This window comes from Macaca fascicularis, chromosome 8 (assembly GCF_037993035.2).
Source record: "Macaca fascicularis isolate 582-1 chromosome 8, T2T-MFA8v1.1".
NCBI lineage: Eukaryota > Metazoa > Chordata > Mammalia > Primates > Cercopithecidae > Macaca > Macaca fascicularis.
In genome coordinates, this window is record NC_088382.1 from 44,160,014 (window position 1) to 44,187,241 (window position 27,228).

Below are 27,228 nucleotides of genomic sequence, written 5' to 3' on the forward strand. Positions count from 1 at the left end.
AACTAAAACTAGATTCAAGTCACAACTCTGGTGGGTTATTTGACCTACAGCGAGAATATTTCCTAAAATAAAATGGGGCCAGTGGTTCAATTTCACACCTTTGTTGTGAGGATTAAAAGTGTCTGTTTGACAAAAGTTACTTTGCCGGCATCTTGACCACAGAGAAAACTAAGACTAGAACCCAGACCCCCTAACTGCTGCCCTGTGTTCTTTCCTCAGTCCCACATTGCTGGGCTGCGGAGAACATGGGGCGGGAAGAGCGATTGGTAAGAGTGAGTCAGAAAAGCTAGTGCAATGGTGGTGGCATGTTCCTGTAGCTGGTCGTAAGTTTGCTGACACGCCAGCAGAGATTCCTTCAAAGTCATCCAGGAAGTTTTACAGAATAATAGAAAGTATATATAAGAGCCAGAGAGATGATATGAGGAAGAAAAGTGTATGATGCAGGATAAAGGATGTGGATTTACTTAGCCAGAAGACGGGGCTCTGAAGAGTAACTTAATGATACTTGAGACACACAGAAGGTGACAGAATTTGGACTGATGGCCAGCTGTTTCCCAAAGCTGCTGAAAACAGCTTTGAAACAAGAAAAGAGGGAACTTAAGGGAGCTGGTCCCTGATGTGAAGGCATGCTGACTGTCCCAGAGAGGGTGGTTCTGGGAGGTTAGTAGAATTAAGGATTATTAATACCTGATAGGGGAGGGGGAAATATTGGGTAAAGCATACCAGACAATGAGAAAGAGTTAAATAGAATCTTACTGGAAACAGAAAACATGTTGGTAATTCAAGATTCATGAACTTCTAGGTTCATGAATTGGATTCTTGGAATCTTGGAATCATGGAACTACGGATGAAACATTTTGTTTAAAGAAAAGCACGATATTTGAATATTAAATCATCAGGATTCATCAGATGTATGGACCTCTTTCTCTCTGACTTACTTTGACTACAAATAAAACCTCCCTTTGTATCAAAAAGGATGGACTAAATGTTCATTTACCACATATACCACAGTGAATCCTTCCTTCACCTTCTCATCAGCATTCTTGATATATTAGTTTTGCTAACTGAAAATGAAAGGGCCAGGTATTAAGATTTCATCTGCTCTGCAGAGTGAAATGCAAAACGAAGCTGCTAATGATTAGCAGTCTGCGCTAATCAAGAAATAATCACAGCAAGAATTCACGGGTAGGCCTTCCACCCATCTCCTGCTTCTCAGTTAAGTGATCTCAACAAGTGACAGAAGAGCAGCAGCAATCCTTCCTTCAGATGACTGAGGACCCCTGGCTTCCAAAGACTTACTGATTTCTAAGTCTTGAGGATCGCACTCAGAATGCCCAGATCATGTATTCAGCCAGTACCACTACCAGGAAAAATTGCTGCCTCCAAAAAGAGTTGCAAAATCTTCGTTGCTTAGTCCTTCAATGCAACTGAGCAACAACAACAAATTTAATAAAATAAAATAGGCCAGGGGCGGTGGCTCATGCCTGTAATCCCAGCACTTTGGGAGGCCGAAGCAGGTGGATCACAAGGTCAGGAGTTCAAGACCAGCCTGGCCAACATGGTGAAACCCCATCTCTACTAAAAATACAAAAAAATAGCTGGATGTATTGGCACACACCTGGTAATCCCAGCTGCTTGGGAGGTTGAGGCAGGAGATTGCTTGAACCTGGGAGGCGGAGGTTGCAGTGAACTGAGATCGCACCACTGCACTCCAGACTGGGTGACAGGGCAAGACTCTGTCTCAAAAAGATAAAAATAAAAATAAAAATAAAATGAAATAAAATAAACTTGGTTGGGCCTCTTTAATCTCCCATTTGCAATTCATGGTACCTCGAGATGGCCAAAATATACTTATAAACCTTAGGTGGATTTACAATTAGAACCGTAAACTACTGAGTGCTCAACAAACAATTGAAGAAAATCACTTAGCAGGAAATCCTGCACAAAAGAAACAACTTCTCTGAAGGCTGGCAAAGTGAGGAAAATACATTAAATTTCATATTTCTGTTTTCAGTAAGTGAACATGCTAGGTGTCTGTGTCATGTGACAATTTACATAGCAGAGTAGCCTATTGAGAAATTAGAAATTATTTTCTTATGGGCTCACTTCATTAAAATGAGAGGAATTTTTGCATTCCATTCCAAAATGGTAGCTAGGCCCTGAAGTCTGGTTTTCCCCACCTGTGGGAGAGAATGAGCAAATGGATTTGTGTTGAGTTGTCTGAGAGGCAAAGGGATCTGAATGCCAGAGAGGAGTATGCCTGGTGTCAGGAAAGTAATCGACTTCTTGGGGACTAGGAAAAAAAGGGAGTTGTAACTGTTGATAGAGATCTGAGCAGCTTAAAAACAGTGTGTCCATGGTAGTGGGACCTCCCTAGGAATGCCTCCCATGGGGCCTTGGTCTTCTTTTCCGTGGCCTAGGTTGGAACAGAGGAGACTTGGCCAGTGAAGAAAACAGATGATTAAAATACACTTCTGAGGGAGCCCCAGGGCTGGATCTCCAGCCTGTGGAGGCTGAGAACACAACAGTATCCTGGGTGAGATCATAAAGTAGCCAGAGTCCATATGTCAAGACTTCTCTGAGCCCTTTGAGTGGCGTTAAAGAGGGAGAGGGTACCCCAGTGAATGGCTGGGGCCAGTCTTCTTATCAACCTTCAGGGTCAGAGAACAGAAGTAATTTACATGAATTTAGAAAATATTTTAAAATGTTATATTAATCGCACTCAAACGCCATGCAGTAATTTCTACCCATCACATCTGATTCTTAAAGAAACCAAACTGAGCATTAAGCAAGAATTTTGAGGCTGATGTTTAAAATGTGGGGATATTTCAAAGAATGATAATACAGATTGGGACATTTACTATCCATTATTTCAGGTGTGATGCTTACTTTATGAGTGTCTTCTCAATTTCATAGACTAGACACTTTTAGGGTTCTTATCTTTAATAGATGATTCAGGAGTTGTTGCCAGAAAATCTTTTGCTTGTAGTTTTTTCTGAATAGTAATGCATTTTGTGTATGAATTTCAAGTCCTGACCATGTCTGCTATTGACAGATTCAGAGTACACACAGGAAATTGATTATTTTATTGTTCTACTATTTTCCTTTATAAAAGTACGTCAGAGAATATTTTCTGAAATAAAGGTATAACCACATCATAAAAGCTGCCGAGATAATAAGCTGTCTTATACCAGTATGTGATCACTCAAAAGAGAAAAGCGAGTTTATGGTATTGAAAAGGATTTGTGAAAATCACCTAGGCAGTAGGCTCCTTGTTAAAATCTTTAGTTTTATCCAATCATTGATCTCTTGTTTCATTAGCCATCAACTATAAAACAAAAACCGCAGCAGTCTTGATCTAATCATTGCCTCAAGCTTGCTATGACCCAGTGCAGAAAAATTATGGCCAAAAGAATTCAGCTTACCTCACACTGCTAATGGATTTAAATCTTACTCACTGTAGGATAGGCATGGACTAACTGGCATGGTTTCTCCTGTCAGTGACACTAGGGCAGCATTACTGCAAGAGCAGTGTCTTTGCTGTCAGCCACTTGTATCACCTTGGGTAAATGATTTCACCCCTCTGGGCTTTAGTTTTCTCACAAGGTATCTGAGATGGCTAAAATAACGATCACTAAGCCCCTTCCAGCTCTGCAATTCTGTGAATCTATTACTTACATTTATACACTTAGGAAAGCCAAAAACATCACTGGAACAAATGCACTGATCTAGAGATGATGCCTCAGAACATGCCAGCTTTCCTAATTTAAAAGAAGATGCACCACTATTAAGATCTGCCTGTTTGACAAACTATTCTTTGCATCTATTAAAACAAGCATCCAGACAGATTATGCCACACAAACCAAATAACCTGATTCAGATGAAAGAACTGCTATGGTGTATAAAATCTTATATGCAGATATGAGGTGCTGATTGAACCTAGAGTGAATATATTATTCAAAATTTGAATTTATGTAACTTTCAAGCAGATCTAGAATACCCTGATCTTTACTTATTCAACAGAGAACTTAAATAAGCAATTCTCTGTCTGGCATGGAAATTTATGTAAAAGTTCTGAAGCTCTGTCTCTCTAATTTTCAACAAGAAATAAGGAAAAAAAGAAGAGAACCAACAAGATTTTAGAAGAGGAATATACAATAAACACACTTACGACACATGCAATGAATGAGATCATTGCTTATCTGTTCCTTTTCTTACATTGTTTACTGTTCCTGCAAATAAGAAATACTTGATTTAAAGTGTATAAATATCTGTCTTTGTTGCTACCAATCCACTTAATGAGAGTCTTGGATTTTGAAATATTCTATTCAGTAGATGAGCAAATATCAGTAAATCACTTTATGAAACATTATGTATTGCTGAAAATGAAAAAAAGGTCAGTTTGACTTGCAATTCTGTGTCTTACAGTATAACATCAGGCAAGTTACTCAGCCTGCAGGGTCTCAGTTTCCTCCTCAGTAAATCGGATACAGTAATACTGTAAACATCATGCTTTTTATGAAGATTAAATCAAACAATGCATGTGTTGTATCTGTATAATAACTTTACAATTACAATTATCAGTTATAATTACTGATTCCATTATTAAGCTAGATTCAGTCTATTCAACTAGGTATAGTTTTACCACACCCAGAATCTTTTAAATATTATATATTCTTATTTAATTGTTGAGAAATAAACAGACTTTTTGAAACTTATTTTATATAAATGTAATGAATAGAAAGTACTTTTGCTATGAATGTTGTCTATTCTTGTTATTCATGATAGTTATGTTTTACAAAGTTACCAGGAACACTGAAATAGCAAATACTGAACATTTGCTCCGGAGAAATTTGGGGTTAGGTTCCTAGGAACTTGTGGTTACAAGATTTTGATCAGTCAGGATACAACCTTGATGTATGTGTGTTTCTGCTTAAATATGTCTGATTTAATATAAATGTTTGGTTCATTAACTTTAAACACACCACCAATGGCACTGTAACTCATGTCTGAGCAAAGCTTATTTTCTCAGTAAGGTTCATCACAGCCTTCTTGTACTTAGGAACATTAGCTAGCCCTTCAGCACTACCCTTGGGGGACATTTTAAATGGCAAAGTCACCAACAGAAGGCACAAAATGTGCAAAACACGTGACACTACATAGACTGCAAAAAGAGAGAGAGAGAGAGAGACTTGTTTACAGAATGACAGCGGAAACAGGAAGCCAGAATGTCACCATGTTCAACCTTAGTTGGGAATGTGTACTTGGCATGACTCACATTTTTCACAATTCCACACATGTCTGGGAATAACCCCAAAAGTGCCAGGAGAATTAATTTGGAGTTACAAATAAATCATAGTGGATTCATAAATACAGAATCCTCAAATAATGAGGATCAGTTGTGTGTATGCGTACACTTGCATGTATTTACATACAAAAATATATCTATTCCACACTGAATTGTGTGGCAGACCCTATAGTATTTTACTTATATCTTCTGCGTTACTATAATAATTCTGTAATGTGTTTCTGTCACTTTACTTATAACAAATTGAGGGCTGAAGAGCTAAAACCACCTGTGAACGTTCCCATGGATATAAGCAGAATTTTAAACTGGGTCTGACTTCATAGCCTCTGTCTGTGGCCTCTGGTATTCTGTGTAGCACCTATTTTACAAAGAAAAGAGTTTTGTAAGATCAAGCAAGTGGATAGGGATGACAACTTCCTGTTAAACTGGAAAACCACTATTTTTTACCATCATATTTGACTAAAATTTAAATAACCAAGGTAACTAAATTTGAAAAGAAAACTATAGACACTTAACTGCCTGTCATTATTTTAATATATGCTTCCAATTTTTACACATCCAACAAGTATTAATTAAATGCCTACTATGTGCCCAGAAGTGCAGTCATGAATAAAGGTGGTAATAACTGTGGTCCCTGCAGAGCACACCTCAGAATGGTTCTCTATCCATCCAGCCTTGTTAGTGAAGACACACATAACCCTAGGGCCACTTCAAACTCTGAAGGGTCAAAAATGAAAGAAAGGTTATTGCTAAATTTGATGTCATTACCTGTTAAACTAATGATGTCTGGGAACTATATGAAAGATTGCACTCATATCCATTTTTACTGTGAATGATAGATGTGTTCATAAAAGCTCACAACTGAAACAATAACTTTAAGGGATAATGTAGCCACCAGGATAGGACTCTCCCGTAATACCATACAACCACAAAGTATTACAATAAAGGCTTATTTCTTGTTCATGCAAAATCTAATGCAGTTGAATGGCTCTCTTCCATCTTGTAGCCAGGTCTTAACACACAATCAATTCCAAGTCTGGGGAAGATAAAAAGCAAATGGGTGTCTGATAAGCAAAGTCTCTGCTATAGACGCAGATGAATATTCTTATTAATGCTGGATAGAACCTAACCATTCCGATTATGCATAATCTTAAAAATCACTTTGATGAATGGTGGAAAATGGAGAATAACTATAGTTTAAGGATTCTTTTCTGTACATCAGATTTTCTCTCATTCATATTTTCTTCAAAAGTAAGTTTCTAAAGAGAATAGTTAAATGATGTTTTCTTCAGGATTTTGAATGAGATCTTGCTGATACGGATTTATCATAAAAAAAAAAGTGGTTGGGGGAGGAAAATCACGAGCTGGCAGGCACAGAATCAGGGCCTATGATCTTTGCCGGTTGCCGTCAGTTAACTGGAGTTTGCTCGTATACTGGGTTAATGTCCCCTCAAATTCACGTCCCCCTAGAATCTCAGAATGTCATTTTTTTGGAAATAGGTTTTTTTTGCAACTATAACTAGTTAAGCTAAAATGAGATCATACTGGATTAAAGTGTGCCCTAAGCCCAGTGACTAGGGTCTTTTTTCTTGTTTTCCCTAAGACAGGGTTTCACTTTGTCACCCAGGATGGAGTGCAGTGGTGCAACCTCAGCTCACTGCAGCATCAACCTCCCAGGCTAAATGGATCCTCCCACCTCAGCCTCCCAAGGAGCTTGGACTACAGGCATGTGCCACTATGCCTGGCTAATTTTTAATTTTTTGTAGAGAAAGAGTCTCACTACGTTGCCCAGGCTGGTATCAAATTCCTGGGCTCAAGCAGTCCTCCAGCCTCAGCCTCCCAGAGTGTTGGAATTACAGGTATGAGCCTGCTCTCAGTCACATCCTTTTCTTCAGTCCCTATCCCAGGCACCTCCCCAGGTCCCGACTGGTGCACAGCCTGGAAGACTGCTTCCATTTTATACAGAAACTCACACTAGCACCTGTTGTGAGTTTCTGTATAAAAAAACCCATTACCCCCTTGTTGCATGTTCCTCAAGATCATCCAGTATCTAGATCAGGAGTCAGCAAACTTTTTACATAAAGAACCACAGAGCAAATATTTTAGGCTTTGTGGCCTGGATCATCCCTGTTATAACGACTCAATTCTGCCATTGCTGCATAAAAGCAGCCACAGACAGTATGCAAATGAATGAGTGTTATTCCAGCGGCTCTGCCAAGCATTTCAGAAATTCTAGTAAACATGCACCCATCTGGAGAAGGCAACTCAAGCTGCAACTCATTCTGCAGGAGACCCAGAAGATGCTTGATCAAAGTGCAGCTTGATGGGGTGGAAAGGTAGGGATTCACAGATCCCAACTGCTCACCCTCATCAGACGAAGTAGCTGGCAGAAGCAATGAGCTGTAGTTCTATTATTCCAACACAGAAATCACCCCAGTTCAAGAGCCTATTATTCACAGGGGTGGGGGCAGCATACCTGAGCAGAATGGTCCCCTTGCATCTTGATTCAGTTGATTGGATTTTCTATCTTCTTTTTCTTTCCCTTTTGTTTAGAAGTAATTTCAAGCCAACTTGGTTAATTAGGCAGAGCATTTCCTAGAGGAGCACAAGACAGCCACCACGTGGAAGGTGACGCCCTGCAGAAGCTGCTGCTGGGTGTGGCTGCAGGCAGTGAGGGAGGATGGCCATCCGAACTGCATTCAGGGAGCTGTACTTGATAGTTCAGGAGGCCATAGTGTGGGTTTGCTTTTCCACTGCCCCCTGGTCTTTCTCCTGTACTCGCAGTAACGTGAGATGAAGCCTCTACCTTATACTCTAAGGCTAGAATTCAGGTTGCTGTTTCGTTCCGTACGCGTGGTCTCCAGCCCAGCATGCTTGCATTAAAGGGTGGTGTCCTGCCACGGTCTTCACAGTCTATCCTTTCCTAGAACCCAGGACTGCAGCAGGCCTTGCTACCGTCTGCCAGGCTCTCCCAACACCAGCACACTGTTGGTTCATCTGCATGCTCCCTGGGCCCAGAGCCTCTGATGCTGGTGCCATCTTCCTATCGGGCTTTCAACCCTTAACCGGGGACACCCCCACAAAGACTACTCCTGCTGTTGGGACTCAGAAAACAATATCTCAAAATGAAGGCCTGAGCAACAGCTTTAGAAGTGAAGTTTTTCTCTGACATTCTCCTACCCTCCTGTCTCCCTGTCCCATTCTCCCCCAAGGCTAGCCTGGAAACCTGCTTCTCCAAGGCAGGTCATAGAAACCATAACCCCCTATTCCCCAAAGCCAGCCATAAAATCCTAAAAACTATTACTCTAATTTTCCCCTCACTCCCCTCACCTTTCTGTGTAAAAACTGACCAGAAAGAAATTATCTGATCAACCGTGTTGGAGAGTAGGACATTAGACCCCCTTTCCCGAGAGGGTCCTGCCCCACACCCAGAAGTTAGGAGTGCTGCTCAGAGAGACCAAAAATACTCTTGATAGACAGGCCTTGCTGGGTATCCCTACTCTGTCCAACAGCGTTAGATCATTCCCTTTTTGTGCTATCATATTTCTACATGGCTGCCCTTACTTTGCTGAAGTAACCATAAAAATGGCCAATTTCTACTGCATTTGGGTCTTCATTCTGAAGGCTGTCATGTATACGTATTGCATACATTTGCATGTCTTTTCTCCTATTAACCAATCTGCCTCATGTCTGACTACTTGCTCCCTCTAGTAGGAGGCCTTGCTTTCTCTGCTCCCCGCCAACAGTTGGGTTGACACCAACCCAAGCCAGGAGCCAGTTTAGCTTCCTAGGCCCTCTCATCTGCCTGGTGCTACCACTTTCCAAGATCGTTTCTGCTCAAAGCAGCTTCAGAGTGGAATGGATGGGAGGGCACACTGCAGAAGGGGGTGTGAGCTGGGTGTGAAGGGGGTAGTGGCACAAGTCAGGACCAACCTGAGCCATAGCTTTCGGTGCACCACACCCTATTCATTCCCTTCTTGCCTATCCAGCAACCTGGTTTCTGCAACAGGGAGGGCTGAGCCAGTCCCATGAACAGCCAAGACTAAGCCATCAAGTAAAGGCTGCACTTTGTTTTTTCCTTTTCCTGTGGAATATATTGATGACGGCTAACAAATTACCCTCAAGTTCCATTTCCCAGGTCTGAGGGTGTTTGAATTCAGGAAAACAGCTGGATGCTCTGTTGTCTTGAAACTGTATTTAAATTCATGAAGAACTAGTTTTACCATGTGGCGACTTTTTTTTTTTTTTTTTTTTTTGCAGAAAGAATAACTCTCCCATTTGCTAATTGATGTGATAAGCAAACACACACCTTCTCCTCTTCCATCATTACCTCCAAAATTTAAGTTAACAGAAATATTCTGCTTCAACAGAGAGAACAAATGGGCTGGTTATTAATTCATGGAAAACAGGTAAAAATTTTCCAGTGACCTTTTTTTGAGATGTCTATTTTAAGAGATTTGATGGGGAGTAGGTTACAAGATGGAATATGCAACCTTTAAGGGAGCAAGAATCAGGAGTTTCAATTCACTGGCTGCTTGTCAAAGGTTGATACACAACCTGTGCCCCCAAACATACAGAGTTTGTCTCCAGATTTCATGTGTTTTGCAACCTCATCCTATGCCTGAATGTCAAAGCCACCTTTAAAAAAACAATGTTGTTTAAACTAACTAGAAAAATATAGTAAAATGATTCCTTGCGATTCTCTAGGTAAAAGAGTACATTTTTCTTAAGAAAAACAGTGGTAAGAATAAAAGCCAAGCATTGTTTCAGACTCTCTCCAGTTTCCAAAACACCATTTACAAAATAATTACACCTACAGTTTATGCATGATTCATTAGACAGCAGAAAAAATGTACTGCTAAATTTTAATTGCGTGGAAAGAGTAGGCACCATGAAATATGCCCCCAGCTTCTCTGGATTATAACCTGTTCGGTCACGTTTCTGCCACAACATAAATCTTGTCCAAATAGTTTATCTTGATTACATTATAAGAGTATTTTAGTTTCATGATGTGATAGACCGCCGAAGAATTTATTTTAGTTAAGCAACTAGAAGGTCAAATAATCAGTTTTCAATATTTCAGGTTTTACTTGTGAAAGTTAATAGGCTTGAATCACAGGATCGCCTGCAAGATGAATCACAGGGTCCCCTGCAAAGATGCTGAGAATGTAATCTCAGAAAAAAAAAAAAAAAAAAAAATCAGTTCTTGGCACACTAAAGTAGTTTTAAAGATTACAGTTTTCCTTTCCTTTCCTCCCACCCTCTCCTGCCAAGGTAAAAAAGGGATGATGTCCTGCATTATACAGACATTGGTAGGGGACCTCTCTATTACACATAACACAGCATGCATGATCCACTCTAATTGCAGACGGAATCTAGAAAACAGAATAGATATCACATCTTATGTAATACACATTAGGCATGATAGACAACATCTTGCAGAATACACACAGCTCTTCAGCAGATGCAAGCTGCTGCAATACTTCATCAGAAGGAGCCAGGGTGATAGAATGAGCACCTGAAATGGTATTTAGGGGTCTTACGACAGCCAGGTCTGCTGAGCTCAGCCACCCTAAAGGCTTTGAGTGACATCTACCATTAGGCTCTGGTTCTGAAAACTGCCTGTGAAGGAGGAGCATGATCCGCATGACAGGCCAGCACTTGGTTTTCAGGGTCTCCCCGCGATCACTATTCTTGCACGTACCTGTGGTCTTTAATGGCGTCTTCTCTCCTAGCAAGAGTTTTAACCTCTTGGCGTGGATTTTGCCTTGATAATGGGAATCAGCCACCACCGCTGAAGTGAATGACATGTTGCAGAGTGTGCAGCACTTGTTCTTATCCACCATGTCGGCATCACTTCCCTGCGTGGGGAGAAAGAAAGGCCACGTTTGAGAGAGACCCATTCCATTCTTTTACAAATGAGGCTTATCCCAGATTAACTAGTGTATTGATACATCTAGTTTTTGTTCTGCAATCTCTCTCTCTCTCTCTCTTTTTGCCTTGCTTTCTACTCATCTTCTTTTTAATTTTTTTTTAATACCTTCAGTTCTGGGATACATGTGCAGAATGTGCAGGTTTGTTACATAGGTATACATGTGCCATGGTGGTTTGCTGCACCCATCAACCCATCATCTACATTAGGTATTTCTCCTAATGCTATCCCTCCTCTAGCCCCCCCACCTGCTGACAGGTCCCAGTACAATCTCTTTTTCTTCATGATAATCATGATCAAAACTTACTCAGTGACTGACTTTGACATACAGTTAGTTAGTAGCTATTAACGCCAGATACTGGGATTTCAGGACAAATTTGTGGAGATGAGTTATCCAAATAAAAACGGAGCCCACAATTAAGAGAGAGCATATTGAGTCTGGCACAGTAAAGGAAAGCAGTCTCTAATTGGACCCATTATACTCATTAAAGTCAGTAAAATATCAGAGTTCAGATAGCCTGAATTATTTAGCAGAAATTATCATTTATTATTCTGCTCTGCTTTTGACCAATTTTAGCCTCACCAGGATACATGGCCACGATGTTCAAGATTTTTAAAGATTTCTTTAAGGAATTGAGTGTTTTTCATAATTAACTCGATTCTGTATCATAAAGCTATGATGACTATGCTGGCTGGATTTTCTGGGAGAGTTTGTGTAATTTTCCTTTTCTTCAGGAAAGGTGATTCATTAAATGCTGCACAAAATGCTTAAATCCAGCTGGAATTTTATTCCTTTGTAAGGCTTAAGAAAATGAACCATAATTCAGAAAAAAATAAAACCTTGGTCAGAGCCTGTGACCCGCTATTGTGCGCGCAGGTCATCAATTACCTATACTTATGAAGGGGAGAGTAATCCATTGCTTCCCCTCCTGCTTAGTTAGAAACGGAGGGTAGAACAGACTTTTAGATAAGAAGTTAATCTGTTCCTTAAGGGTGCAGCAATAGCCAAGCATCTCTTTGCTAAAGAGCCAGCTGCAATGAGTATATGGCCCCACGATGGCCCCTTCTCTTATTCCTAGTGAGCCCAGAGAGTACAATTTACAATTGGATGGTGAGGAGGATGAAGGTGGCACTGGCTGGAAGAAGGGAATTACATAGTTTATCTGCGGAGTAATAAGATGTCCAGACTGCTAGAGAGAGTGTTGCCTTACAAATTATGTGGTAGTTTGGAAATGAACTCCTTCCTCCTTAAGGCATTAGTCTGTAATATCTCTGATAATTAGCATTTCATCCTTGGAAGGAAGAGGGGTGTGTGTGTCCCAGGAGCAGGAGGCTGACCTGAAGTTCAGGGAGAGACTCCAAACATTGGTGCTGGGATGGAGGTGGTCAGTGAGTGGAAAAGGACCACTGGAGAGAGGAGGAGCTTTCCCAGTGGGTCCTCTCCTGCTAGGAAATCTAGTAGCCCTGAGGTTGTGCCCTTTGGCAATACTCTTGCTAAGAGTTTAAAGCCAAAGTGCTTTAAGTTTTCTCCACAGAGAAAAAAAAAACAAAAAATTATGAATACTTTTACATCTGTGTGGAATACTATGGAGATGAAATGGACCTGGAGGGAAGGGGCAGGGTTGGCTTCCTGGGCCCCTGAGCTACCTACCTCCCCTGTCAAGCCTAGGAGATGGCATGGAAGCCAGGGAGATGGCATAGACCAGGATCACCAGGAAGAGGCAAATCAGGGAGTTCCTGAAGGGTTCCAGCCCATTAAATGAGGAGTAGATCATGTAAGAGGAATGAAAGACCAAACTTGGTGTCTCTTTACTACATACTAGAGGATATATATTAGTCTCACTTTTTACAATTTGTATACATTTGAGGGGTACAAGTGCAGTTTTATGACACAGATATATTGCAGAGCAGTGAAGTCTGGGCTATTAGCATAACAAAGAACTAAAAGTAGAACTACCATTTGATCCAAAAATCCCACTAATGGGTATCTACCAAAAGGAAAAAAAATCATTGTGTTAAAAAGATAACTTCACTCTTATGTTTATTGCAGCACTATTCATAATAGCAAAGATACTGAATCAACATAAGTGACCATCAATAGATGATTGGATAAAGAAAATGTAAAAATATATATACACACACACACACACACGCACACACATACACACACACACACACACACACAACCATGGAATACTACTCAGTCATAAAAAAGAATGAAATCAAGTCTCACCCTTTTTTAAAAAGGAAGATTATCAAGGTGAAAGTGGGTGCTTGAATTATACCATTTTTTCTACCTACTTATACATGACATAGGTCAAAGAGTGTAATTTTTTAAAATTAGGAACAAGTTCATAAGCCAGAGCTTAATTCTCAGCTTTAGAACCTGTGTATCTGTTCATCTGTGCATTCTCTTTAGAATCTGTTCATCTGTTTCGCCACTTCCAATGGAAACTCCAGCCATGCCTGGCCTTTCTCCCTGAAGCTCTAACAGCTAGAAATGTCTAAAGAAAATCTAGGGGCCCAGAGACAAAGGCCAGCATCACCACACAAAATGACTGAGAACTAGTTTCCAGGGCAAAGAGTTGCCCTTAATGAATGAAAAATGGATTTATGGTATTCATTTACCCAACACATTTTTAAGGACCTACTAATTGTGTTAGATGCTGTGGTAGATGAATATGACTCCATGCCCTGTTATCAAGGAGGCTGGCACCAGGAGAATTGGAGAAGCAGACAGAAAATAAGGGGAAGTATTATAATCAAAGAACTAGAGTGTCATATTGGACTCACATTCTCCTAATTGTAAGATAAAAAAAAATAATGTAAATCAGGACTGTCTATATGGGTTTTCATCTTTAAGCCTTTCTTAAAGGAAATGCTGGAATGCCCTTCTGAATCACTCCATGTCTAAATCAGTTGTACTAGAATCTTTCTTCCTGGCTCATCTCATCACTTGCTTGAGGTGAAGCTGTTTCTTCTTCCTTCTTTTTTTTTTTTTTTTTTTTTTTGCTACAGGGTCTTGCTCTGTCACTCAGGCTGGAGTGCAGTGGTGCCATCATAGCTCACTGCAGCCTGGAATTCCTTGGGTTCAAGCAATCTTTTCACATCAACCTCCAGAGTAGCTAGGATCACAGACACATGCCACCACACCTGGATAATACTTTTTTATTGTTTGCAGAGAAAGAATGTCTACAACCTGTTTTCCGGGCTGGCCTTGAACTCCTAGGCTAAAGCAATGCTCCTGCCTTGGCCTCCCAAAGTGCCGGGATTGCGGGAGTGAGCCACTGCACCAACCGGAAACCACTTCTGGCTCTCTCTACTGTCTGGGAGAAGTGAGAACCAGTCTTTGGGTCTCCTGGGTGCCTTGTATATTCTTTTACAGAACATGGAATTACTGTACTTACTTGTTTTCATATTAGTCTGCCTCATGAGAGGATAAAACTTCTTTAAGGTCTAGGAAATTGTCTCATTGATAGTGAGGAGCCAGCACCTAGCACCTTTACCACACTGGAGGACCTTCAAATGTGTACTGAATGAATGGAGCAGAGGGTTCGTTTGTGGGATTAGTAACTGGTGTGACATAAAAGTCAAAAGAGGAGACAGGTAACACAGGGAGGTCTATGGCAACCCAACATTTTTCCAACTGACAGAAAGATGTCCAGGTAAAGAACCAGAGATGACAACAATTTATACACTAACTTGAGGGTTCAGTAGGGAAATATGTTAGTTTCGCAATGGTAGTTTTAATATATGTATTCCTAGACTTCTGTTTTCCTGGACAATCTCATTATCATATAGAAAAATAAAAAATAATAGAAGAGGAAAACCAATTGTTATATAATAATGTATCATGGGATATAGTTATGCCATAGTTGTACGAGAGGGACCAGGCAATTTTAGGTACCTGATAATAGAGGGGTTGTGAGGCCCTGAAAAGTTAGGCAGCCTTTCATGCCAACAGTACACACTTAGGGAGATACTTTATAAAAGGGGCCAGTTATTCACATAGTGCAATTTTAAGTGCCACTAACACTAACTGCTCTAATGACACTGATGGATACACAACTATGCAGAATTTTTTTTTCTTTTTTTTTGAGATGGAGTCTCACTCTGTCTCCCAGGCTGGAGTGCAGTGGTGCAGTCTCGGCTTACTGCAACCTCTGCCTCCTGGATTCCAGTGATTCTTCCACCTCAGCCTCCTGAGTAGCTGGGATTACAAGGATACACCCTACGTCTGGCTAATTTTTCGTATTTTTAGTAGAGATGGCCACCATATTGGCCAGGCTGGTCTCGAACTCCTGACCTGAAGTGATCTGCCCACCTTGGCCTCCCAAAGTGCTGGGATTACAGGTATGAGCCACCAACGCCCAGCCAACTATGCAGAATTTTAATTGCATATTCTTAGCTACCAGAATCCCAAATTAATGGCTCTTTGCAACTCTAGATTATATCATCTGCTATGGTTTGAATGTGTTGGAAACTTAATCCCCAACACAACAGTGTTGAGCAGTGGGACCGTTAAGAGGTCTGAGCTGTCGTGAATGGATTCATGCTGTTACAGAGAGAGTGAGTTTGTTATCAAGAGAGTGGGATTGCTGTTCAACCCTCACTTCCTCTCGGTCACCATGTAATGCCCTCCACCGTGTTATGACACAGCAAGAAAACCCTCACCAGATGCAACCCCTCTGTCTTAGACTTCCCAGCCTCCAGAACCATGAGCTAAATACATTTATGTTCATCATGAATTACTCAGGCTGTGGTGCTCTGTTATAGTAGCACAAAAAGAACTAAGACATCACTTTCATTAGAGTGTCTTGCTGCATCCAGAGCAAGGTTGATACATGAACCAGGGTAGAAACTCCATAAAGTTTGATGAATTGACCTCAGTGAATATATTTAAAATTTCTGGCTTTAAGATTATCTTTAAAATATGAGTTTCAAACTGGAGGCAAAAATTCAGTCAGACTTTTTAAATGTACCATCCATACTGCTGAAAGAAATAAAAACAATGCTTGTGGAGTAACCTAAGGCTGCTCAGTCAAAGCATTTTGCAACATTAAAAAGTTTTCAGAAGAATTCAATCAGGATGGAAAACCTCACTGACTCTGGCTAGAAATCTAATCCCCAAACACGTTTCTCTTCTGTTATAAAGATTTCTTTAAGTTAATTCAGATGATTGTCCTCATTCTCTTTTGCTTTAGGTGAAGATAAAAAGCCTAAGAGGGAGACATGCACTTTCAGAATGGCAGAGTGAGGAGTTCGGTGAAACTCCTTATGGAGAAAACACACGTGTTAGGTAAGCTTCACTCAGGCATGCATCATAGTGCTGTTGGCCTTGAGTTCAATGTTAATCAAGCACTAGTACTTACATCCAGAAGGAGAGAGAGGAAATTCACTGATCTGTATGTGAGACCACTCCAGAAAATGCTAAAGAAACATGCATAGAGAGTAATGGAGTGATGGAAAAAAGTTGTCTAAATTTATGAATTCCAGAGATAACAATCGATAAAAAAGCATAGTGGATAGCATTGTTGTGAGGTTAAAAAGCAAAGAAATTTACTATATATATATGTATTTTTTTTTCAGTAAAGTATCTCTAAACAGAAACACACAAAACAAGGTTACATATGGATGGACTGACAAAAATATTGTGACCAGCAGTCTCCAAGACCTAATCCTGTATTTTACCTAGGAGCAGTGGCTCAGTATTTGCTAATTCAGTGATGATGACAACTTTATAGAACATAACTCCTGTGGAAAATGAGAATTAAATGTATTTGATTCAGGAGAAATAAAAATATATGTCCACATAAAAACTTTTACATGAGTTTTTATAGCCACATCATTCATAATAGCCCCAAAGTGGAAACAGCCCAAATGTCTGCCAACTGCAGAGGGAGTAAATAAAATGTGGTATGTCCATACAATGGCATGGTATTTGCAACCAAAAGAATAAAATACTGATAGAGGCTACAACATGGAGGAATCTTGAAAACATTACGCTAAATAAAAGAAGCCAATCCATCACAAAAGACCACATAATGTATGACTCTGTTTACATGATATTTCCAGAATAGGAAAATCTATAAACACAGAGAGTGAATTAGTGATTGTCTAGGAATCAGGGGGCAGTCGGGGAGCAGGGAGGAGGGAGGTGGGAAGGGAAATGAGGAGTGATTGCTAATGGGTAAAGAGTTTCCAAGGTTACTGTAGATCTGGCAGTCACACGGCTCTGTGAATATACCTAAAACCCTTGAATTTTATACTTTAAATAGGTGAGTTTTGTGACATATGAATTATATCTCAATAAATCTGTTCTAGAGAAAAAGCCTAAAAGATTCATTTAAATGATTTCAAAAGCCCAAAGATATGTTGAAATTTGAAGCTTAAGTTGTTTTTTTTTTTTTTCTTTTCTGGGCATCCTCTGCTTGGAGGTGAAACTCATTCAGGAAGTGAATAATAACGAGGAATATTTTGTTCATGTTGGCTCCTGGGTAGTATATGGAATGAATTTCTTTGAGCACTGGCTAGACATTCTATGATCCTGATAACTGGTGTTCATTTTGGCAAAAGACATTCTGTGGCTATAATGAAACCCCACTTGCAGTTGCTACTAAGCTACACCTGAAGGCAATAGTCATATGATACCTTCTGCAAGATGCAGAAATAACTGCATCTCTCAGCACATACCCTGTAGTAAGATAGAATGTCCAATAAATGCAGCTATTTCCAGTGTTATGCATGTTGTTGCTTATATTCTGGTATTTAACTTTGGAGAAAACCAAAATGCAGAAAATGATGTCTCTTCTCTCCCACTTTACTGGGATCAAAAGGCCTGGAAGTCACATTTCCTGATTGACTATAGGGTCCTGGGCAACACTGTCTCCCACTGTTTTCTCTCATGCATCCCGTTCCACTCCATTTGGGTCAAGCTGTTCTCTCTCCTCCTGACCTGTTTAAGTCACATCCAGATATCAAGGTCCATTTTCTCCAAGAGTTTTTTCAAGATGTCTGCAAATTTCATCCACATCTTCCTTCCTGACCTCTCCCAGTCCTTAACCTGCTTGCCATACATTTTGATTTGGTCCTGTCCTTTAATTGCTTTATTAGTGTTTTGTTTATGTTTTAGAATTATCTTTCTATAAACATCTTAAAGGCAGCAAATTTACAAGAACTTTAGAAATTAGGCAGCAAATTTATAAGAACTTTAGAAATTATCCTCCCATCATAGCCAGTGCCTGACACAGGTCTGGATTTATAAAACAGACTTGATAAACATGAACTAAATAGTTGAACGACTTGACACAGCCATTCATTAACCATTTCTAACTTGGTCACTTAACTCTGTTTTCCACCTAATGTAATATCTCCCTTGCTTTCTTACCAATATGATTGCTTTGTCTCAGGAAAAGGCCAACTGGCATAAAGTGTCATTCATACACTGTACTGAAATGGATATAATGGGAATGACATGTTATTGTGTGAGTTTGTCCACATACAAAGGATGTGTCCTATGGCTAGAAGGTGAGTAATGTTCCGAGTCCCATGGGGAAGCTGTAGTGTCTACAGGAAGGCTGGCATGAACTAGACAGACATATGCCCTGCTATTTGGATACAAACCACCCACTCTGTGGATGAAAACTCCCAATTTCCATAGTATTGGGGGAAATGGTCATTTTGACAATAAAGGAAAGAGAGAATGAAGATTTCTACTGAAGAGGGATGAAGAATTCTGTTTGCCTTCAGAATTTGGATGACTTTAGTTTGTTTTTTAGTCACTGAAGAAATATTTAAACAGATGGTCACAGTAATTGCAAGACCCCAAAAGGGAAAAATTAGCCAGAGTTCCTAAGAGAGGACAACTGTGTAAGTTAGAGAAGCCCCACTAACCAAGAGAAGTGTCTAGGAAAATGCCGCAAATGAATAGAGGGGCCGGAGAGAGCAAAGGTGGGATGAGAAGCAGTTGGGAAGATCACAGCACTTATTTCACAGTCTAGAATTAGATGACTTTGATATTTAAACGTGCTTATTTACTATTTGTCTCTGACCACTATTCAATATTGTACACCCAGTATCTAGAGCAGCATCGTCCAATAGAAATACAGTACAAGCTGTAAAAGAGGCTACATTTAAATATTCTAAATGACATATTTTTGAAAAAGAGAACCATGAAATTAATTTCAAAAAACATTTTTTCAAATTTATTTTTTAATTGAAAGATAAAATTCTATGTATTTGAAGCACATCTACATTGTGGAATAGTTAAATCTAGCTAATTAACATGTGTATTGCCTTACATAGCTATAATTTTTGTGGCAGGAGCACTTAACACCAACTCTCTTGGAATTTTTCAATAATATAATGTATCACCATTAACTATAGTCACCATGCTGTACAATAGCTCTCTTAAACTTATTTCTTCTTTCCTTTCAGGATGTATTCAACATAAAAATTATTAATGAGGTATTTTATATTCTTTTTCTCATACTAAGACTTCCAAATCAAGTGTATATTTCACACTGATAGCACATCTCAATTCAGACTATCTGCATTACAATTGTTCAATAGCTCCTTTGAGTGAGTAGCTACTACATTTGACCATATAGCTCCAGAACTGAGTATTTATTTATTTATTTATTTATTTATTTATTTATTTATTGTTGGGTTTTTTTGAGACAGAGTTTCGCTCTGTTGCCCAGGCGACAGTGGTGTGATCTCGGCTCACTGCAACCTCCGCCTCCTGGGTTCACGCCATTGTCTTGCCTCAGCCTCCCAAGTAGCTGGGACTACAGGCGTGTGCCACCGTGTCTGACTAATTCTTTGTATTTTTTAGTAAAGACGGGGTTTCACTGTGTTAGGCAGGATGGTCTCGATCTCCTGACCCCGTGATCCACCACCTCGGCCTCCCAAAGTGCTGGGATTACGGGCTTGAGCCACGGAGCTCGACCAGAACTGAGTAATTATTAAATATTAGTTAACCTTAAAAATGAATGAATAAATGAGGTGTCAGTGGATAAATACATAATAAAATAAATACATAATACAAATACAAAATAAATACATAAATTCCCATTTTTAACAGATCAAGAAAATGAAGCTCAGGGGGTTTAAATAAATTCTTCAATATGTCAGTCATCTTTTCAGAGAGTGGTGGAACTGATTTTTGAACTTTTGGCCGAATTCATGGATGTGCTGGCATCTTAGGTCAGTCTTGTCAAAAACTCTCAACCATGCTTTACTACCCCAAAATAAATTCCTTATCATGACATTTAAATTCCGCTAACATCTAACGCTCAACACACTTTTCTAGTCTTTTCCCCCACGGGTGCTTTTCAGACATAATATGCTCCAAGCAAATTGATTTTTTTCAAGGTTAGGAACACCAAGCAGGCTGCCAAGAAAATGGCTCAGAATCTCAGCACTAAAATCCTCTGCTCCTCCTCCCCCGGCTGCCTGTTTCTGTCCCATGCTGCAGGTGAGTGAAGATTCAGTCCCACGGAAAGATCTCACTTTCAAATCAGGTGGGGAGCCTCTCCCCCACTAGACTAACCTCCTTCCCTATCTATCTTTCTATCTCTGCCCTGGCACATAGTAACTTAAAAACTCGTTGAATGATGAGTGTATGAAGAAAAACTAAACAGTCGATTGAACTCCCACTCTCCTCCAGCTACGTTAAGGATATGCCTACCTGTCTTTGTTCACTTGGTGCATTCTAACTAGAAATGCCCCGTCTCTCTATATGCACGGGCCACTCAGATACAATCTCCTTCATTAGGCTTCCCCGGGACATCCCACCGCGAAGACAGCTGATGCTTCCTCACTCGCACGGAACTTCTTTCAGGCCTGCCCCGCCACTCCCTGCACCTGACAGCACTAAGCATATATCTTACTGTCTCTAATTGAAACTTCATTATTTGGGCCGAAAAGGTGTCATCTCTAACCCCCAGCACAGTGTTTTATGTAATGTGGTATTAAAAAATAGAATATTAACTTTTAAAAAAGCAGATTCAGATTCAAAATATACTTGATGAAGCTTTGGCTATAAGTGTATTGGATGTCACTTACAATTATTAAACATGAGATTCCTCCTCTGTCACATGGGGAGTAAAATCTACCTTATCTGCCTATTCATAAAAAGATAAAAGAATGCATTATATGGAAACACGCTTTGTAATCCAGAAAATACTATTCAAAAATATTTGTATGTAAGTCAAATATCTTTGTGTGTATGTACATATGTGTGTATATATACATATATATAATATGTATATGTGTGTATATATACATATATAATATGTATATGTGTGTATATATACATATATATAATATGTATATGTGTGTATATAAAGTGTGTGTGTGTATGTAATCAAATGGTTTAAAAGAATAGATACATATTATCTCCTTTCATTTACTTCTTGAAATTTACTTATATTTGATGTTTTCTGACTTATTTGGTGGTGTATATGATCAATACCATTATTTTCCTATTATATGTCTTGAGGGTAGAAACTCTGTTTTGTTCATAGCTATATCGTTGGTGTCTATAATAGGACCTGCCATAGACCATTTAATAAATATCTGTTGATTGATGAAAACTATGTACATACAAAATAAAATGAGAGTTCTCGGAAAATGTTGGCAGCAGTGGTATCGTTTTTTTAATCTCTCTAAATTCCCAAATAAAAATAGAACTAGAATGGCAAATAAAAAACCCACAGACAATATTTATTACAAAACTAGGTGACAAGGTTGTTCTCATCAACCTCAAAGCATAAGCGAATGGAAATAAACCAGTAATAGCACAAAATCTGCATGCTATCAGCATCTGTGCAGGGAAATAGAGTGAGCAATGAGAGCTCTGCTGGACCTGGAGCCAGAGGAACACTCAATAGCAGGAGGTATCCACAGAAAGCCTGGCGCCCTGTGTGAGAACAGCAGCTGGCATCAGGAGCACATGTCCCATCCCCACAGCAGATTGTAAGAGAGATCTGTGGAGAGCCTGGAGGGGCAGACACAGCCTAGACCTGCAAATTTTCCATACAACCCACCAGAACTTTTTTCAGGCCACGGCTTCATACTGAGGAGAAACTGCTGAGAGTAGAATTAAAACTGAGGACAAAAATGAAGGAGACAAAGCAAAGAGAAGGTTCAGAGAAATGTGGGGGAAAGTGGAGTTAATACACTTCAGTAAACAAATCATTCTCTTCTTAAACACTACACTATACTACACACACACATACACACACACTCTTTCTCTCTCTCTCTCTCTCTCTCTAAAAGAAGCTCTGTTAAGTTAGGAAAGCAATCTTGATTTTTGTTTTGTTTTTGAGAGAGTGAATCTTGCTCTGTCACCCATTCTGGAGGGCAGTGAGTGGCATGATCTCGGCTCACTGCAACCTCTGCCACCCAGGTTCAAGTGATTCTTCTGCCTCAGCCACCCGAGTAGCTGGGATCACAGATGCCCACCACCATGTCAACTAATTTTTGTACTTTTAGTAGAGATGGGTTTTCACCATGTTGGCCAGGCTGGTCTCGAGCTCTCAACCTCAGGTGATCCACCCACCTCAGCCTCCCAAAGTGCTGGGATTACAGGCATAATCCCAGCAAACAAGCCAAAACAAAACAAACTATAAATTGAGAAAACTCTCCTACAATTAAAATTAAAGGAAGTATATGCAGTCATCCTTCAGTATCCATGAGAAATTGGTTCCAGGACCCCCTACAGTTGTCAAGGTCTGCAAATGCTCAAGTCTTTGAAAGAAAATGTCAGTGTTTGCATATAACCTACACCCATCCTCCTGTAGACTTTAAATCATCCCTGCATTACTTATAGTACCTAAAGAATTTAAATGCTATGCTAATAGTTATACTGTATCTTTTATTTATATTATTTTTACTGTTGTATTGTTATTTTTATTTCATTTTATCAAATATTTTTGACCTCAGTTGGTTGAATCCATGGATGTGGAGCCCATGAATGTGGAGCTCCAACTGTATTGAAAGAGCCTCATGTATACCCCTAAATGTCAACCCAAAACAACCAACACAAAAAAAATTTTCCAGTAAAATTACTAAACCTTATAGAAAGATATTTTTAAATTACCTGAGCCTTTAAGAAAAAGATGGAAGGAAAACAAAATTAGATTATCATCAGACATTTCAACTGCAATGTTTCATTTCAAAAACAAATGATGTAACATATTTTAGATTTGTAAAATAATGTGTGACAAATTTTGTATATCCAGCAAAGCTGACATTTAAGTATAAAGGGCCCAGTGAGAAAACAGGCAAGAACTCAGGGAAGCTTATTCTCATGAGCTGTCTTGGATGTGCCTACTACAATGTGAGATTGATTTTAATAACCAAAATGACTATGGAGACATTGATATAAGAATTGGTGGCAGCCAGGCGTGGTGGCTCATGCCTGTAATCCCAGCACTTTGGGAGGCCGAGGTGGGCGGATCACGAGGTCAGGAGATCGAGACCATCTTGGCAAACACGGTGAAACCCTGTCTCTACTAAAAATACAAAAAAATTAGCTGGGCGTGGTGGCGGGAACCTGTAGCACTCAGAAGGCTGAGGCAGGAGAATGGCATGAACCCAGGGGTGGAGCTTGCAGTGAGCGGAGATCACACCACTGCACTTCAGCCTGGGCGACAGAGTGAGACTCCATCTCAAAAAAAACAAACAAACAAAAAAAAGAATTGGTGGTAGTTGGGCCGGGCGTGATGGCTCACGCCTGTAATCCCAGCAGTCTGGGAGGCTGAAGCTGGCGGATCATGAAGTCAGGAGTTGAGACCAATCTGGTCAACACAGTGAAGCTCTGTCTCTACTAAAAATACAAAAAATCACCTGGGTGTGGTGGTGCCTGCCTGTAATCCCAGCTACTGGGAAGGCTGAGGCAGGAGAACCATGTGAACCCCAGAGGTGGAGTTTGCAGTGAGTCGAGCTTGTGCCATTGCACTCCAGCCTGGGTGACAGTGTGAGACCCAGTCTCAAAAAAAAAAAAAAAAAAAAAAAGGTGGTAGTCTGAGATATATACACATAGATATATAAATAGATATATTTAAGATAAATAGAACCAATAGGGATAAAGTACAATGTATAATGGCTGTAAACTCAGATACTATAGATATAGCATATTTAAAGATGGAGAGACACTGGGGAGAGCATGTGCTGCAATAAAAAGATTTAATTTCTCAGTTAATTATACTGGTGCTGTAGCATCAATATTGTTATTCACAGGATATGTGCGCTATTATTGGATAAAGTATGTCAATAATTACAGAATATTCTAATTCATCGTTTCCTGCATCTCTGTGAACCAACATACTCAATGTAGAAAAAGAGTGAGCAGTTGGAATACAGGTGAGTATCAAATCCTGTAACTGTGATGTGAATTGGAAGTGTTAGTATAAACCCTTGAGATATCACATAAACATATATATTTCTTAATTCTAACCAGTAAAGAGACCTTAAAAAACAATGACAAACTCTACAAAACCTCCCTAGCCCTCAAAAACCATAGCAATCTTGAAGTGCCATTGCCACAAAAAGAAACCCAGCTTTTTGTGGGGGAAAAAAAAAATCCTAATTCTAGGAAGGGTGCCACATGATCCTGGAATATCTTGCCGTGCTAGACAACAAGAAAGCTAGGAATGACTACTACAGTCACGACACAAGGACTCAAAGGCAACCTTGAAGCAAATGAGACAATTGGATCTTTAAAAGGATCAATTCTTTTCTCTTGTTTTGAGATGGAGTCTCACTCTGCTGCCAGGCTGGAGTGCAGTGGCGTGATCTCAGCTCGCTGCAACCTCCACCTCCCAGGTTCAAGCGATTCTCCTGCCTCAGCCTCCTGAGTAGCTGGGATTACAGGCACGTGCCACCATGCCCAGATAATTTTTTTTGTATTTTTAGTAGAGACGGGGTTTCACCATGTTGGCTAGGATGGTCTCGATCTCTTGATCTCGTGATCCACCCACCTTGGCCTCCCAAAGTCCTGGGATTACAGGCATGAGCCACTGTGCCCAGAAAAGACTTTTCAAATAGCTCCAAATACATGAATTCATAGTAATATTTCCTAAAAACCTGTTTGTTCACCTTTGTAGAATGATAGGCAACCAGTTCTTTAATTAGACACTTGATAAAAGAAAAGAATGAGGCATCTTTTCGGCTTTTCCTAAAAGAATTGTAGCACAGAGTGTCAAACAATAAATGAGGAAAATATCTTGTTCTAAAATTATTCCAATTAACCAATGAAAAAAGTAGAAGAAAACAGTTTTGCAACCTCCAATGAATTAATGGATCTAGGCATTGGGCATCAACAGCTGCTAACATCATAAAAAGAGAGACAACCAGATATCATGTGCCTCTTAATGAAAGAACGCAGCACCATTTATAGTCTTGCCAAATGTATCAACCCCAAATCCAATCAAGTCTCTGGATCTATCTGCCAATTTTCAGAGAATGGAAAGGACAGAGGAAAGTGTTGAATGGGGATAACAAGCACACAGTCAGCAAAACCTATACTTTAGAAAACTCTTTAGGTCAAGGGACCCCAGGTTCTTTTATAGGTAAATTGTAAAGAATAAGAGATGGAGAAGAAACCTGCAGACTAAAATAGATGTAAAAAGTATGTCAAGATTTTAAAAATTGGGCAAGATTAAACTATAGTCATTAGAGGGGTACATTAGTGATAAAATTATACAAAAACTCAAGGAAGTGATTCTGGAAAAGTCAGGATAGTGGTTACTTTGGTGGAAAAGAGAGGGCCAACCTTGGGAGGAGACAATGGGAAAAGCTTCTGAAATGATTGGCAAAGATCTATTTCACAACGTGGGTAGTGGTTATAATAGTGTTTGCCTTAGGACTCATTAAGGGATACATCTGCTTTCTAAATTTTGTGTATGGGTTTTATTTTCTAATAAAAGGTTTATAAAAGATGAATTCGAGTTTAAAATATACCTAGTTAGCAGCCATAGGTGTCTCCCTAACTATAACTTTTAAATATTAACGAAGATAGAAAAGGATGAAGCGCACACTAAAAATTAATTTGATAGACCACCTGATGCCAAAACCTAAAGTGAATTTCTACCTGCTGTAAGGCATAAGGAGTTCAACTGAGATAAGCAATAAACCTGAATCATAATAGGATTTCTCACATAAGACAGTCGTGAGAATTAAATGAGTTTATATGTGGAAAGGACTTAGAATGATGCTTAACCTAGAAAGCAAAAACTATATATAAGAATTAACTACTGTTTTTGTTAAAAACCGACTGACCCAGGGTTGTGTCTCATAAAAGGGAAACCTCTGAAACAAAAATAAGACTCTGAGGATATCTTCACTGTGTCCCCCAGACTCAGATTTGTACCAATAAAATTGCTGACCAGTTATCCTGTACCATGGGCTTCCGTTGTTTCCGTTCTTTCTTTAGCACATGCTATCACGTCAATAATAAAACACACATTGTTTTGCCATCGTTCTACATCCATTCTGTGACATCCATGCCTACTTAGCAGTCAGGATGGGAAAGGCAGTCAGTACATTGCATGCTGGTGAATGCAACTCCCCTCCTTACCCACAAACAGACAGGCTTCATGGGAAGACAGGGAAGCTCCAATAGCACCATATCCTGAAATCATGGTTTTCATCGAAGGCCCTGTCTCCTAATGTTTGGAAATGAGGTAGGAAGGAGCAGAAAAAGATGGCACCTGGAGGAACAGAGCTTTGCTAGATGAAGAGCTTCCAGAAACTGGGAATTGTCCCAGGAGCAGTGCATATCAGATCATATCTCATAATGGCACTAAAGAAAGGGACTACATAATTTGCTAATTGAATTAGCCAACAGCAGTAATTTCTTCCCAAATGTATTTGTGAAACTGATGCAAGTTTAAACATTGGAGCTTGGAAAAAAATGATTCTGAATTTCTTCTTCAAGAAAAATACGGATGCTAAATAATTAAGATAATTTTGGAAATCA

General features: G+C 39.7%; 1 protein-coding gene across 11 annotated transcripts in view; it reads right to left on the reverse strand.

Annotated features, from left to right (window-relative positions):
* The window catches only part of ZMAT4 (zinc finger matrin-type 4), a 372,370-nt gene that overhangs the window by 153,458 nt on the left and 191,684 nt on the right, over positions 1-27,228 (reverse strand). For all 11 annotated transcript variants that reach the window (XR_012416914.1, XR_012416912.1, XR_012416913.1 and 8 more), the window contains one exon: positions 11,013-11,169. Coding sequence is in view for 8 of the 11 variants with exons in the window: in XM_073999978.1 (XP_073856079.1) it covers positions 11,013-11,169 (157 nt within the window). In the remaining 3 variants the exon portion in view is untranslated. The remainder of the gene's footprint in view (positions 1-11,012; positions 11,170-27,228) is intronic.